The sequence below is a fragment of the Taudactylus pleione genome, unplaced genomic scaffold (genome assembly GCF_031769625.1).
Source record: "Taudactylus pleione unplaced genomic scaffold, aTauple2 ptg000556l, whole genome shotgun sequence".
Lineage (NCBI taxonomy): Eukaryota > Metazoa > Chordata > Amphibia > Anura > Myobatrachidae > Taudactylus > Taudactylus pleione.
In genome coordinates, this window is record NW_028284958.1 from 22,300,300 (window position 1) to 22,314,765 (window position 14,466).

General features: G+C 46.6%; 1 protein-coding gene across 4 annotated transcripts in view; it reads right to left on the minus strand.

Moving 5' to 3' along the window:
• The window catches only part of MEGF11 (multiple EGF like domains 11), a 386,527-nt gene that overhangs the window by 213,317 nt on the left and 158,744 nt on the right, over window positions 1-14,466 (minus strand). For all 4 annotated transcript variants that reach the window (XM_088452756.1, XM_088452754.1, XM_088452755.1 and 1 more), the window contains exon 5: window positions 12,180-12,272. In XM_088452756.1, coding sequence (XP_088308882.1) covers window positions 12,180-12,272 — 93 coding nt within the window. The remainder of the gene's footprint in view (window positions 1-12,179; window positions 12,273-14,466) is intronic.

Below are 14,466 nucleotides of genomic sequence, written 5' to 3' on the forward strand. Positions count from 1 at the left end.
AACCTCCGGGGTGAGCACAATCGTCTGGAACTTCAGAGACTGAGGCAGCCCGTTCCACTTGGACAGGTGCTGCAGAGGTCTGGAGTGAAACTGGGCGTATTCCACCATGTCGAACACCGACACCATGGAGCCCTGTAACCTCATCGCCGAGTGTAAGGACACCCGGCGGCTGTGCAGACAACTGCGCACCCTTGACTGTAAAGCAGAGATCTTGTCCTCCGTCACGAAGATCCTTTGCTGTCCCGAGTCCAATAAGGCTCCAAGATGCAGAATCCTCCGAGACGGGATTAGAGTGGACTTCTGCCAGTTGATTAGCCAGCCGTGCCGTTGCAGCAGTGCAATGGTCAGGTCCAAGTGGTGTAACAGGAGCTCTGGAGATCCTGCCACCAATAACAGGTCGTCCAAGTACGGCAACATGCGGACTCCCTGCAGCCGCAGAGAAGCCGCCATGACCGCCATCACCTTGGTGAAAACACGTGGTGCTGTCGCCAGGCCAAAAGGTAACGCCCGAAACTGGAAGTGGTCGCTGCGGATTGCAAACCGAAGGAACTCTTGATGGCGCAAAAGAATAGGGACATGCAGGTAAGCGTCCTGTATGTCCAATGACACCATGTAGTCCCCAGGTTCCAGCGCCAGAATGATGGACCGTAGGGTCTCCATCCGAAACTTCGGGACCCGCAAAGACTTGTTGAGTGCTTTGAGGTTGAGAATCGGACGATATGACCCATTGGGTTTCTGTACCAAAAATAGATTTGAATAGAAACCCTGGCCCCTCTGGGAGAATGGAACAGACACTATAACTCCAGCCTGGAGCATAGTGTGCAATACCTTCCGCAGCTCCGTAGCCTTGTTCCGGTCTGATGGTAGACCCGTGGTGAAGAATCGAGCCGGGGGTCTGTGCCGGAAGGAGAGGGCGTACCCGTGGGAGACCACCTCCAGAACCCAAGTGTCTGTCGTAGTGAACGACCAACACCGGGAGAACTGCAGCAGGCGGCCTCCCACCCTGGGATCCCCCAAGGGGAGACCCCGGACCGTCAGGCCGCAGGCTTGTCATCTGGCTTGGGGGCCGGACGTCTGGTACTCCATGCCTGTTTCCGGGGCTTGACCGATTTCTTAGGGCCAGCCTGTCGAGGAAACGACTGTGGTTTGGGCCTGCCCTGGGCCCTAGATGACCGAAAGGACGATGGTCCAGAACCAGAAGGAGCAGCGGCCGACGGAAGACAAGCAGATTTGGCTGCCGCCAGCGTGGCCACAATCTTATCCAGATCCGGACCAAAGAGAACTTCTCCGGTAAACGGCAACGCTTCCAGACCTTTCTTGGAATCTGCGTCCGCCTTCCAGGATCGCAGCCACAAGGTGCGACGAGCAGCTACTGCTGCTGAAGAAATTCTAGACACCAGAGTACTAATGTCTAGAGCCGCCTCGTTGATGTAGGTGGCCGAATCACGGAGATTGCCAATCAACTCCGCCTGTTCGGCCGGACAGTCGGATTCAAAAGAAGCCTCTAATGAATCCGCCCAGCGCTCCATCGCTCTGGCAACCCAGCAAATGGCCATAGCCGGCCGTGCTGCCCCCCCTGCAAGGGAATAAGCGGACTTCAGGCAGATTTCTACCTTGCGGTCCGTAGCATCCTTAAGGGAGGACATGGATGGCATCGGCAATGTGGCACTACGGACAAGACGGGTCACGTGAGAATCCACCTGTGGAGGGGATTCCCACTTAGCAAAATAATTATCCGCGAACGGATAAGCCACCGCCAGGCGTCTCTGCGGCTGGCATCTTTTGCCAGGTTGTTTCCACGCCTCCTCTAAATGGTCCACCAACTGACCCGAAAGAGGAAAGACTGTGGCATCGCCCTTCACATCTTTGAAAAAGGCATACTTAGATTTAGCCGCTGGGGGAACTTCGTCCTCAATCACCAAGGCTGTGCGGACCGCCCGAATAAGTCCAGGACTATATACTTTGGACTTAGCATCAGCGTCCTTAGTATGGAGAGGTTCCTGATCGTAAGGATCCAGAATCTCCCCATCATCAGACGTCCCTTCGTCATCCTCATAAGGAGCGGACAGAGACGCCACCGGCCTTTTATGAGGCCGCATCACAGACTCCCCTTGCAACACATCCGACAAGTGCTGTACAGAACTCGTCAGGGAGTTAACCCACGCTGGCTCCTGAGAACCCGGGAGCGGGGAAATAGGGAGACTGTGGGGTACCACCAATTGTCGTGGGAACCCCTGCATGGGTGACGACACCACAAACTGCTGGGACAAACCCATCGGAGTAAACGCGGGCTGCGGAGCTAACTGGCCCACTAAAGCTGTTAACGCTTGAGCGAAACAAGCCCAGGGCGGCTCCTGTACCGGTGCTGTAACCGTAATAGGCCGCGCCATGGACAAACACTGCCGGCAAAGGCCCTCCGCGCTACCCTCCCCCTCCGCTAACGGTACTTTGCACGTGGTACACTGTAGCCGGAGGGGAAAATCACTTTCAGACATGATGGCACCACGTATGTGACCTCTCTCACCAATTAAGTATTAAATAGGCGAGAGACCACCCTGCAGCACCGCACCGCAAGGGCTTTAGCAGAAAGAACAGGGACAGTAATAAAGCTGACAGTTTAGAGAAGAAAAGTTACAGGCAGCGCTAGCACAGTCACATACAATGCAGAGAAATAACAATTCCTGCACTAACAGCGCTGATCACTCAACTACACAGACACAGGGCCTGGTAGGACACAGCGCTGTATACACAGACCTGAGCCACAGCGGAGGAGAGGTATGCGGGGGGACCCAGACCACGATGCTTCCTTCCAGACTTTCAGCAGCGTTCACCATGCGTTGCAGAGAAGATGGCCGCCGAGGAGCAGAGAGAAGCTGGCCTGGGGGAGGAGCGCTGACACAGGGCCAGTCAGCACAGTGCAGAGAGGGCTGTGTGCAGCGGGGGAGGCGCCGGCTGTGAGACAGGGAAGGCGCGCTCCCCTGGCATGCATTTAACCCCTGGGACGCCGCAGCGCTACCGCTCTGCTGCGGTCCGCTGTCCCAGGGGGTAGTGGAAAGCGCAGGTTCAGTACCTGGCTCCACGCTGCAGCCAGTCCCCAGGGAGCCCCCTGCCTGGGGACTTAGGACCATGTGACCAGCGGGGACCCACCGCGGGACCCCGCTGCTTACCTTTGTCCCCCTTGGATCCGGCCATGGTCCGGAACATCTGGGGTCACCGCTAGCTGTGACCCCAGATGCTCACCAGCATCCCCGGATCGGTACCGGCGTTCTGGTACCGGCGGGGGTGTAGGGAAGACAGCATGGACGTCAGGACTGACTGTCCATGCTGTACATCCAGATGTGCAGCCACAGCTGCACTGAAGAAAGCTTCAGGGGCTCTTCTAGCCCCCACTCCGACAGGTGCACCCGACGCCGGCCGGGCACCAAACTAAACTGAGGTGCCTTGGCCCGGGGGCGGGGTATAGGAGGGGGACCTAGTGCATCCTGGGAGGCTGAAAGCTTAACTCTTTGGTGCCCTGCGACTGACGTCACACCTATACCCCATGGTATTCTGTGGATACCCTATGGACCCTGAAGTAGAAATATTATTTTTCTCTTACTTGCCCCGATATGCAAACTATGGAAGCCTCTGGCCCAGGCTATCCTAACCTAATTCCTCTGCTGCTCCAGACTGGGATAGAACCAGTTGCGCCCCTCCCCGCAGAGGCACCCGATGACAAAGGGGGCGTGACCTCGTCAGCAGGGGGCGTGGGTTCGATGGAAGGGGCGTGACCTTGCGGCCATTCTGATCACTCGGGGGTGATGGAGGGTTGAAAGAGGTGCAGACTGCCCTGTGTACTGTGCCAGCTCCCTCACTGTGACAGGAGCCGAGTGCTGCACTTAATGCTACAGTGCAGCACCCAGCTCCTGTCACTGAGGGGAGTCTGCACCTTGGTGTCACCCGGGTGCGGCCCGCACCCCCCTTGTGACGCCACTGAGTGGAATCAGATTGGACAGGGCACAGTATTTAAGTTCATTAAAGTATGTGGCTGTGAGCTAGGTGTAGTCCTTTCCCTACACATTTCACCAAACAGACCCCACCAGGTGGGTGTCACACATTAATCACATGTCAGCTTTATATGCAGTTTCTAAAAAAATATCATTCTAATAATAAATACAGTAATCAGGGGCGTAACTAAGTACTTGAAGGCCCCATAGCAAATGTTTGTAAGGGCCCCTATGTACCACCCAATGGTGAAAAATGTACCCATGTAACTTTAACACGGAAGATGGGCCCCTCTCAGCTCTGGACCCCGCAGCAGCTGCACCACTTGCACCTATGGTGGTTACGCCCATGACGGTAACCACAGCTCCTGTATTCTTTTGTTTTTATTTTCTATTGTAATATACAGTTCAACTTGTTCACTATATGAAACCGCAGATATGCAGAGAACCCATTTACTTGTGTTATATAACGACAATAAGCTGTTTAATATGTTAAGTATCTGAAACATGAAGAGGTACTTTGTATAGCTGTGTACTGCAGACTAATCACTGTAAAAGCGGGAAGTGCAGATTACAAAATATTCATTTTCAGATGGTTAGATACTTAGCATAGTTATAAGACGCAACCAGCTGATTGTAAGCGCTGTTGGCATATGGATGCACTCGGCGGTATTACACACATTCATTAAAGAAACAGAGGCCTATCACTATGTGCCTCAATTACAAGAGAAGTGCAGAGAGACAGTAATGCTCCTCCCTCCACGTGGGGCGAAATATATTCTGATTAATGCAACTAATTAGAGGGAAACAAACAAGGCAGGATCCTGGGCAGCGGCTTTTTGCTCACTGGATGAGAAATGCAATCATTCAGGAATGCGCAGGGATGGATAATGACACAGGAGGGGGGAGCCTGGTGTCAGGGAGACCTTACTCCGTCTGCCGAAATATACTCCTCTGGCACACTGTTCTTAACTGTCTCTGCGCTGGGCGATATGGTCACTGACTGTAAGGCCTATTTTGGTGGGATGTATATGTAGGGCAAAAGACAGATTTTCTTGATAACAGTAATATGTCACAAGTGTGACAGTCAGAAAAGCGCATTAATCTGGATGTCACAGAAGTCTGTCATGGAGCTCCAGACTAGTGCACACCTGATCTAAACCAGTGACTCTCAACCTGGGACTCTAGTAACCCTAGGGGTATTTGCTGTGGCGTTCAGCAGGTACTTTTTAGGTAATGGCGGAGAAGGACATCCAAGTGATAACTAGACACATAGGGAAAGCAGTGTCCTAGGGATCGCTAGCCCTATGCATCACAATAGGACTCTAATAACAAAATGAAAAAGTCTATCCCTAAATCCTTGTAAAATAAAAAATATGTTCACTATAGTTTTATTGTCAAATTCACTGTCAATCTTTCATAAATTGTAATATGTGAGAAATACATATGTACTATTCATTCTTCTGAACTATTTGGGGTCCTGAGGATTGAGTCTGAGAACCTGTGTGTAAAGCTGAATACACACTGGGCGATATATCGGCCGCTCAATCAAACGGCCGATATATTGCGAGCCTGTCGACGGGTGTGTACCCGCGATATGTCTGTAACATATCGCATCGGCTGTGCATCTGCTGGTGTGTAGGGGCGACTTGCCGATCACCCGTACACATACTACAGAGACCAAGTGGGGAATGACAGCTCAACTGGGCGGGCAAATTTAAATACCTGCCCAGTTGTAATGTGGGTGGACGATTAATAAGTGTATATTACCAATCGTCAGATAGGTCGGCCGTGCTGTCGACCTAGTGTGTACCCACTACCCAGCAATAGAGAAACTGCGATATATATGTACGGGTGATCGGCAAGTCGATATATGAATTGCTTCGACACAGGACAGGGGTTAGAGCGGAATTCAGGTTACAGATGAATCATCTTGCTAGTGTTATCTAATGTTAATGCTCAAGGGCAGGAAGTGGATGGTGAAAATTGCTATGTTAAATAATACTTAATGTTACTTAGCTGCCCTACACAACACAGCTACAGAAAAGATTTTCCTCGTATGCTCCTCCCTCTATCTGAAGCTACGGGGAAAAAAAGTAAGACTGTCATACAGAACTGGCAAATACATTTAGTTTGCCACTTTAAAATTGAGGTCTTGGCAGTGCACACCCGACCATCTGAACTCGAAAAAGGAAAGAAGCTGAAAAGAGGGATATTGCAGGGGGAGGTGGGCTCTGGCAAAGGGGTAGTGTCACCATAGTAAAATATATTCCATGGGTGGTAGTAGTGTGCAGCTTTGTCAAGCTGATGATGGGAGTTTAACACATATAAAAAAGTTACACAATCTACATAATATGTATTGGTCAAGTAACTAATATCAGTCAGTGTCTGCAATATCAGGGTAATGCCAGGCTTGTAACCCAGCCAGGAAATAAGTTGTTTACAGGAACAAATAACAGTTAATTGAAAACTCTCAGATAAATACATACAGAGCCTTGGAGCGTCTCCTCCAGGATTTCGGTCTCGGAGCATTTGAACAGGTTAATGCTAATTATATTTTTCAGAGGGTGCCATCATCATAGTTTAGGGGGACCATATGTGTGCCAGAAATATGCTGTGGGACTTAACACACTCTATGTTCATGGCTGTAACCTGTTCTAATACCTTCCCTGCCAAATATTACAATCAAAGATTCTAACTGATTGGAGGCTCACACTATATAACATACAATATGAACAAGGCTGCTCCAGACCCTTTAACATTAAAACTCTTCTGCCCAATTGCACCGTTACCACATTACTTAATTAATATGGAACTGCAGATACACGAACTGAATTAATTATTGCAAGTTTTCTTTTCTTTTTCTTTTCTTAAACATCCTTTGAGTAATGAATGAATTTAGCACAGCTCAGGTATTGGCAATACCACATGGGGGAGATCAGGATCAGAGCATGTTATACCGAGTGCGAGTAGTCATATTAGAGAACCAGCGAGGATCAGAGCATGTTATACCGGGTGTGAGTAGTCATATTAGAGAACCAGCGAGGATCAGAGCATGTTATACCGAGTGTGAGTAGTCATATTAGAGAACCAGCGGTCAGTGCTGGAGAGTGGGGCAATACATACTGTAAATATTTGCTATGTAATTTGATCCTGTAGTACTTTCAATTAAAGACATTTAATTACTGTATTTCCTGTTCTAGTGTTTTACAAACTGTACAAAGTGTTAGTGCTACCATGTATCGGGCACTATGTAGCAATGAAAACACTCATTTGAAAAGAGAGAAGAGGAGCCTATAGCCCAGGCAGAGGATTACCATTGTAAATGGACATGAAATTCAATGGCTAATTGGTTGTTAACCATAATAAGCCTAGGCCTTTTTCTCCATAAGAGTAAAACAGTTTAAAAGAGGAGGAAACTAACAGAAGAGAGCTTGGCAACAGATATCCAGGCCACTCACATCACAATGGACAGCACAGATGGTGTAATGGTAGCATTACTGCCTCACAGCACTGAGGTTGTGGGTTTGATTCCCACTACGGCCCTAACTGTGTGGAGTTTGTATATTCTCCCTGTGCTTGTGTGGGTTTCCTCCGGATACTCCGGTTTCCTCCCACACTCCAAAAATATACTGGTAGGTTAATTGGCTCCCAACAAATTAACCCTAGTGTGTATGTGTGTGCATGTGGTAGGGAACATAGATTGTAAGCTCCACTGGGGCAGGGACTAATGTGACTGGACTCTCTGTAAAGCGCTGCGGAATATGTGTGCGCTATATAAATAACTGGTAATAAATAAATAAATAATGAGGACCAGCACTAGGCTTCCTACTGAATACCATCAGCTCAGCTGTGTACAGTACATACATTACAATGCATATAATACCTATGTGTTACTAGACACCACAAAAGATAAGTGAATGTCGCTGCAAGGATTCTAGAAATGGAATGGTCATAACCATAACTGGTCTGTAGAAGGATGCAGCTGGCAAATTATCATAGGTGCAAGCTCTACATCCCTTCCTAGAGAAACCTGGTGTAAACATTAGGCAGAGATTCAATATTGCTGCTTGGCCACTTGGACAAAAGTGCAGGCCCTGCTCTAAAAACTCCTGTTATGAGTGTGGTGTTGGAAAAAAACTTTAAAGGGCTGAAGTGGCCAAAATATTGGACTCTGGGCCTGATTCAGACCCAGTCGCAAGCGATGTGCGCTCGCAACCGGGTCGATGGTGGGCTCCGTCGTGCGCATGCGCGAGACCCAGATAGCGACAGGCACTCCGTCGCTCCGGGTCTCGCAACAAAGGGGGCGTGCTGTTGATGTTGAGTGACAGCACGCCCCCTTTGGTGGGCGGGCCGGGGGAGTGGCTGCCCAAACAGAGGCGTTCCCATGTGAACGCCTCCATTTGGGGGCGGCCCCACTGACACGAGTGATGTCAGTGGGAGAGATTTCGGCTCTGTTAGAGCCGAAATCTCTCTGCGGCTTGCGGCAACGAGACCCTACCACAAGGGTCTCGTCGCAAGCCCGATGGTCGCGATGGTCTTGACCATCGGGACCATCTTCCTGGCCGCTCGCTATAGCTGTGGGTGGTCACCCACAGCTATGCGAGCGGCCAGGAGGCCGTTCTAAAAAAAAAAAAAAAAGACCGGCCCTGATTCAGAGAGAGCGCTCTGTCAGAGCGACCGGCTCTGAGTCAGGCCCTCTGTGTATTTTGAAAGCCTGAGCCTTGGCTCCAGTGCTCCATTCCTACGTTTTTCCGATTCTGAATTTGGATGTTATTGTACCACCTTAGACAAGTCACAATAAAATGAAGAATGTAATAAGTGAAGTTAATCAAGGAGTGTTACATAATCGTTAGTATCTGTTTCCAGTTATTAAATGAATTGCACAGTTTCATATACAACACTGCCTTTGATAAATAGCAACATTACTTAGAGGGTAGGAAGCAGCCCGCGGCACTCCGTTTGGTGGGATTCATTATGCCACACGAGAATAAATTTCAGGTGACATTTGAGTCTTCTGGAACTTTATCAATCAGGAACGTCACCTTAAAATTACTCAGTGATGTTATACTAAATCCTGCAGGACAAAGATCTGCCAAAGACCTTGCCACTGTATACTTTGCATAGATCAGCGTGTCACCCTGCCCGAGCATCTCAGAGTTGTTGGTGGATCTCCGGAAAGACCTCTGGAAAATGCGGTAATGGGAGCAATATAATATTCTTACAATAAGGAAAATTCTACAGCAAATGAAAGTAAATTCTACATTTTTTTATGTAAGCAGGAGCCATAATGGAAGGGCGGTAAGAGAATGCAGATCATAACGGCAACTATATTATTGGTTTCTAAGCTAATGTCTTCCTCAGTTACAGTGGGGTTAATTCCAAACAAGCGAAATGGGCTGTCACTCTGGGGGCACTCCAAAACGAGAACATTTAGGGTGTCATTTATTAGAGTTAAACAGGAACGTATTTCATTTAGTAATTGGCTCCTCGCCCTCTGCTATCCTTCCTTTTCTTTCTCTCTCTTTCTTTTTTTTTCTTTGCAGATGAAAACTCATAAATGAAATATGTTGGCCGCCTGCCCAGCAAGGAAATATAAAGGAATGAATAATGTTTCTATCTCAATCACAGTCATTGCTTTTAATATTCCTAATTACTTGAAAAAGCTGCGTATTCAGTACAGGAGAAAAAGCCTTTTCTTCTACGATCCCTTTTTTCACTTTGTACTCCAGGGATCGGGGGAATTAGCCAGCGGTGTTCCCATCTGTCTTATCCTTTTGGGGAGGTTATTGGAAAACAAAGACTATACATGCTATTTGAACTATCTGTTAATTTCTCAATAAGGTCTGCATGTAAACATTGAGCCATGTTATAGACACTTTCGTTCCCAGACATGGTCAGTTGTGATGTTCTGCAATAAAGTGTTAAATATCGACTTAATGATAAGAGCATGTACAACTGCCTCATGCTAATGGAATACTGACTGCTGTTACCCACTGTTCATCAAGTTCTCGCTTTCAATCCTGATCAGTTATCCAGAAAACAAAGTTATTAATTAAAAGTAGATAAACACTGACTTTTATCAGTGGTTTGGGCAAAAGGTTTTTTGTTGAAGAATTAGACCCCCATGCCTATAAAACTACTAAGAACCTATCAAAATGACACGTCATTCAACGCTGACTCAACCTCACTGAATTGTTTAGCAATGCTCCTCATAGTGACAGTAGGAGGCAGAGGGTGACCATGGGCCATGTACGGTATAACATTATAACCAACAATCTTCCCTGATTTTACGAGGCTCCAATCCCCCAATCTGCATCCATATAGTGCAGATATTTTTCAGTGATTTGCTAATCAGTTTTAGCAAATAACTGATCTGCCATATGTGAAAGGCTCATTATTTTACTAGTTACAGTGGCCAAATGGCCAGATCATCGCCATACACTAGTAATGTAGAGCCCCGATTGATCGCTGAAAACCAACATTTTGGACAACCTGAGTTACCAATGCCGGACACTTTTTGGTCGGAATCTGCGATTGGTGTACCCCATACATTGCTGAATTTTTGGGAAATTGCCCTATCTGTCGCAGATGTATAGGGACCATTAACTGATTTGCAGACTACAGCAACATTGTTTCAACAAAGTAAAAACAACAACAAAAATAGTCATGATTATTGTAGTGCGCAGGGAAGCGAGACGGATGTGAGAGCACTGACCACTAGCTTTTTAGCTCACAAGAAGAGAATTCAGCAGTAACATCAATATGTGTTTTTTTACAAAATAAAGGAATTAATAATACTTTGTATATAATGTCATTAACTACTGCAAGTTATGATCCAAATAAAATGTGTGTCGTTATTCTATTTGGCGAGTACTATAAAGTTATTTATAATGAACCTAGAAGACTTTCAAAAGCTGACTAAATATTTAGAGCACCATCAGTCAGTAGCTGTGTCCATACACAGTGCAGGGGGAGCCCAGTGGTGTAAAGTTATTTATAAGACAGATCTGACACTGGCAATGTGCACGGGGAGAGCAGCACACAGAAATCCTGGGTCTGGAGTGCATTGGAGCGAGAGGCGCTTTATTCTATAGCTAACAGTAACAAAAAGCACATTTAGCAAAGAGTTGCATTCAGGAAGGAAACCAGAGCAAAAACTAAATTTCACCTCCTGTGGTATGTAATGGGGAGCAAACAGACAGCCTTCTGTTACCTCTGATAGAGCATCTGGATGTGAGGGTGTCCATTCTGTCCCCATTCCGTGCCTCCAGGGGTAATGAACTTTTTTGCACTCCCCCACTGGTTCCAGCCTAGCACTGAGTTGTATCTTTGCTTCATGTGGATTTCTGTTTTTATTACGGTGCCCAACACTTTATCTTATCATTCACACTGAGATTGAGACATTATTGAAAAGGATAATAATGTGCCATTCAAAGAATTAGGACAGACAATATGTAGCACTAGGAGGAACTATAGAGAGCAGATCATACAAGGCAACAAGACAAAGGCAAGAGGATACACTATACAATTTGTGCTTCCAACAAAGCAACCACTCACCAGGTAACAGTCTATTTAACAATGGCAAAAAACAGTGAATCAGGATTATACCAGAGTTGGCTTGGGGAGACTGCCATATTCTCCACAAATATCCAGATCCCAACTGTGGCAAGAAGCAGACACCGCCTTTGAAGTAGGAGATTAGAAAACCTCAAAATTTATCACATTCTTATTAAGTATTAAGTGTTGTGCAAAGGTGTAATCTGAGAGGTGGGTGGAGGGGGTAGCAAAATACAAAAACCATAGATACTTAAGAGGCAGATGTACTAAGCCTTGGAAAGAGGTAAAGTTGAAAACGATAAATCACCATATATGCCAATATTGATTTTTGTATATGCCATACTGTTTTTAATCTATTATTAATTAGTAAATGTACCTTTCATTCAATAGCGCCTTACACTTTTTATCTGTTGATCTTTCTTGTTTTTTGGGGGGTTATCCAGTATCCCCCCATCTGTAATAGGCGAGCTGTGAATAAGGTACTGGCATCAATTGCTAACTAACACCACAGAATATATCTGTTTAAATAGGTAGGTTCAGCGCCTGGTTTTGTGTTTTTTGATGGCATTATTATAAATCAACACATATTCCTAGCTACAGCTAAGAAGCTGGTTTATGGTGCCTGACAGAACTCACCACTGGAGCAGTCCACACCACCCCATCCTGGCTCACAGTGACAGGTATCAGGAGACACACACCGGCCGTGTACACACTCCTCTGTGCAGAGAGCTGTGGAGAAAAGGCAGAGTGTTACACATGGGCACATACAACACACATAAGTGCTTCACAACGTTCCTGGACTAAAGGTGCTGCCACCAATACATAATAATATATATATATATATATATATAAATAAAAACATATATACACTTTTTACTTAGGGCTAGTTTTGCCATTAGTGTTTGCACTTAGGGTTAGAGTTGCCGTTAGTGTTAGCACTAGGGTTAGGGTTGCTGTTAGTGTTAGCACTAGGGTTACCGTTAGTGTTAGCACTAGGGTTAGGGTTGCTGTTAGTGTTAGCACTAGGGTTAGCGTTAGTGTTAGCACTAGGGTTAGCGTTAGTGTTAGCACTAGGGTTAGAGTTGCCATTAGTGTTAGCACTAGGATTAGGGTTGCCATTATTGATAGCACTAGGGTTAGTGTTGCTGTTCGTGTTAGCACTAGGGTTAGGGTTGCTGTTAGTGTTAGCACTGGAGTTAGAGTTGCAGTTAGTGTTAGCACTAGGATTAGGGTTGCCATTGTTGTTAGAACTAGGGTTCGGGCTACCATTAGGATTGCCGTTGTTAGTTTTCCTTCAATTCAGCTTGCTACCAATGTCTACATAGCATTCATGCAGACATGATGCATGTTGACATGATGAATGTTGACATTGTGACCATCAAACATTTATACCACAACCTTACATAATTTTTAATAATACTTTTTCATCCTAGAGTTCTTTTGTGATTTTCAGCCATGTCTTTAATTTTCTAATAAACTCAGGTATGCTTTCCATATGTTATTCACGGGTGTGGTTTGGAAGATCTACAGAAGTGGTTCCCAAACTGTACGCCGTGGTACTCTGGGGTGCCTCGAGACACTTGCAGGGATACTTTAAGTTTGTGGCCCAGGACCAAATCAAATTATTTAAAGGACACTTTAATGTAAATATGTGGACAAACAAAAGCGCAAACCTGTCCACTCCACATAACTGACCCTAAGGATGACAGGTAAGCACAATTTACTTCCCTTTACTACTTTGCTATTGAAAGATTCAGAAAAAAATTTAGTAAACTTAAACTTAGGGGTGCCATGAAAACAATGCTGATACTATAGGGCGCCGTGATTCAAAAAAGTTTGGGAACCACTGCTCTACAGCAAAAAGGTAGACAATGTCTAGATAGACACCAGATGTTAGACAGTCAATAGGTCGACAGGGGCCAAAGGTCAACAGGGACAAAAGGTCGACACATTAAAGGTCGACATGTAAGAAGGTCGGCAGGTACAAATGGTCCACATTGTCAAAAGGTCGACACACAAAAATGGTCGACACATGTTTTGATTATTTTTTTTTCTAACCCTAAACCTCCCCTTGGTGCCTAACCTTAACCCTCCCTCCTGGTGCCTAACCCTAACCGTCGGGGAAGGTGCCTGACCCTAACCGACCCTTCTAGTGCCTAACCCTTCCTCCTGGTGCCTAACACTAACCGTCGGAGCAAGTGCCTAACCCTAGCCATCCGGAGAGTGCCTAACCCTAATCCTAACCTAACTTTAAAGAAACCAAAAAAAAAACAGGGGTCGACCATTTTTGTGTTGAACTTTTGACCCTGTCGACCACTTGTACCTGTCGACCTTCTTACATGTTGACATTAATGTGTCGACATTTTGTTCCTGTGGACCTATTGACTGTCTAACATCTGGGGCGAGATGCAGAAAGGAGAGAAATGCGGTCCAACCCCAAAACTTTGGGTTTGACAACATTTCTCATATGCACTAAGCCCCGGAGTGCAATGCACTCTGGGACTTAGTTGCAGTGGGTAACGCCATCTTTTCGCAGAGTGCTGATAGAGGGATCCAATTGAATCCCTCCCAGCACCCCCTGCGGCATGCGCAGAAGGACGCCGGAGGGGCTTCTGGGTCATAGACCCGGAAGTCTCTCCATCGCAAAGGGCCGCTCTTACCGACAGAGTTGTCCTTTGCGGGGATCTTCATGCATACCGGCGTTACCAACGCCGGCATCCATGCGATGACTGGCTGAATGCATCCCGCCCCTTGTGTCTATCTAGACATTGTCTACCTTTGTGCTGTAGATCTTTAGACCAGATCCCATTATTCACAATGTCCCACGCATAGTTATGATGCATTTGTGAAATATTTACTATTATCTCAAAGTAAGTAGTTGAAGCCTTTTCATTATTAATAAGGAACACTCAGCACTCAATGT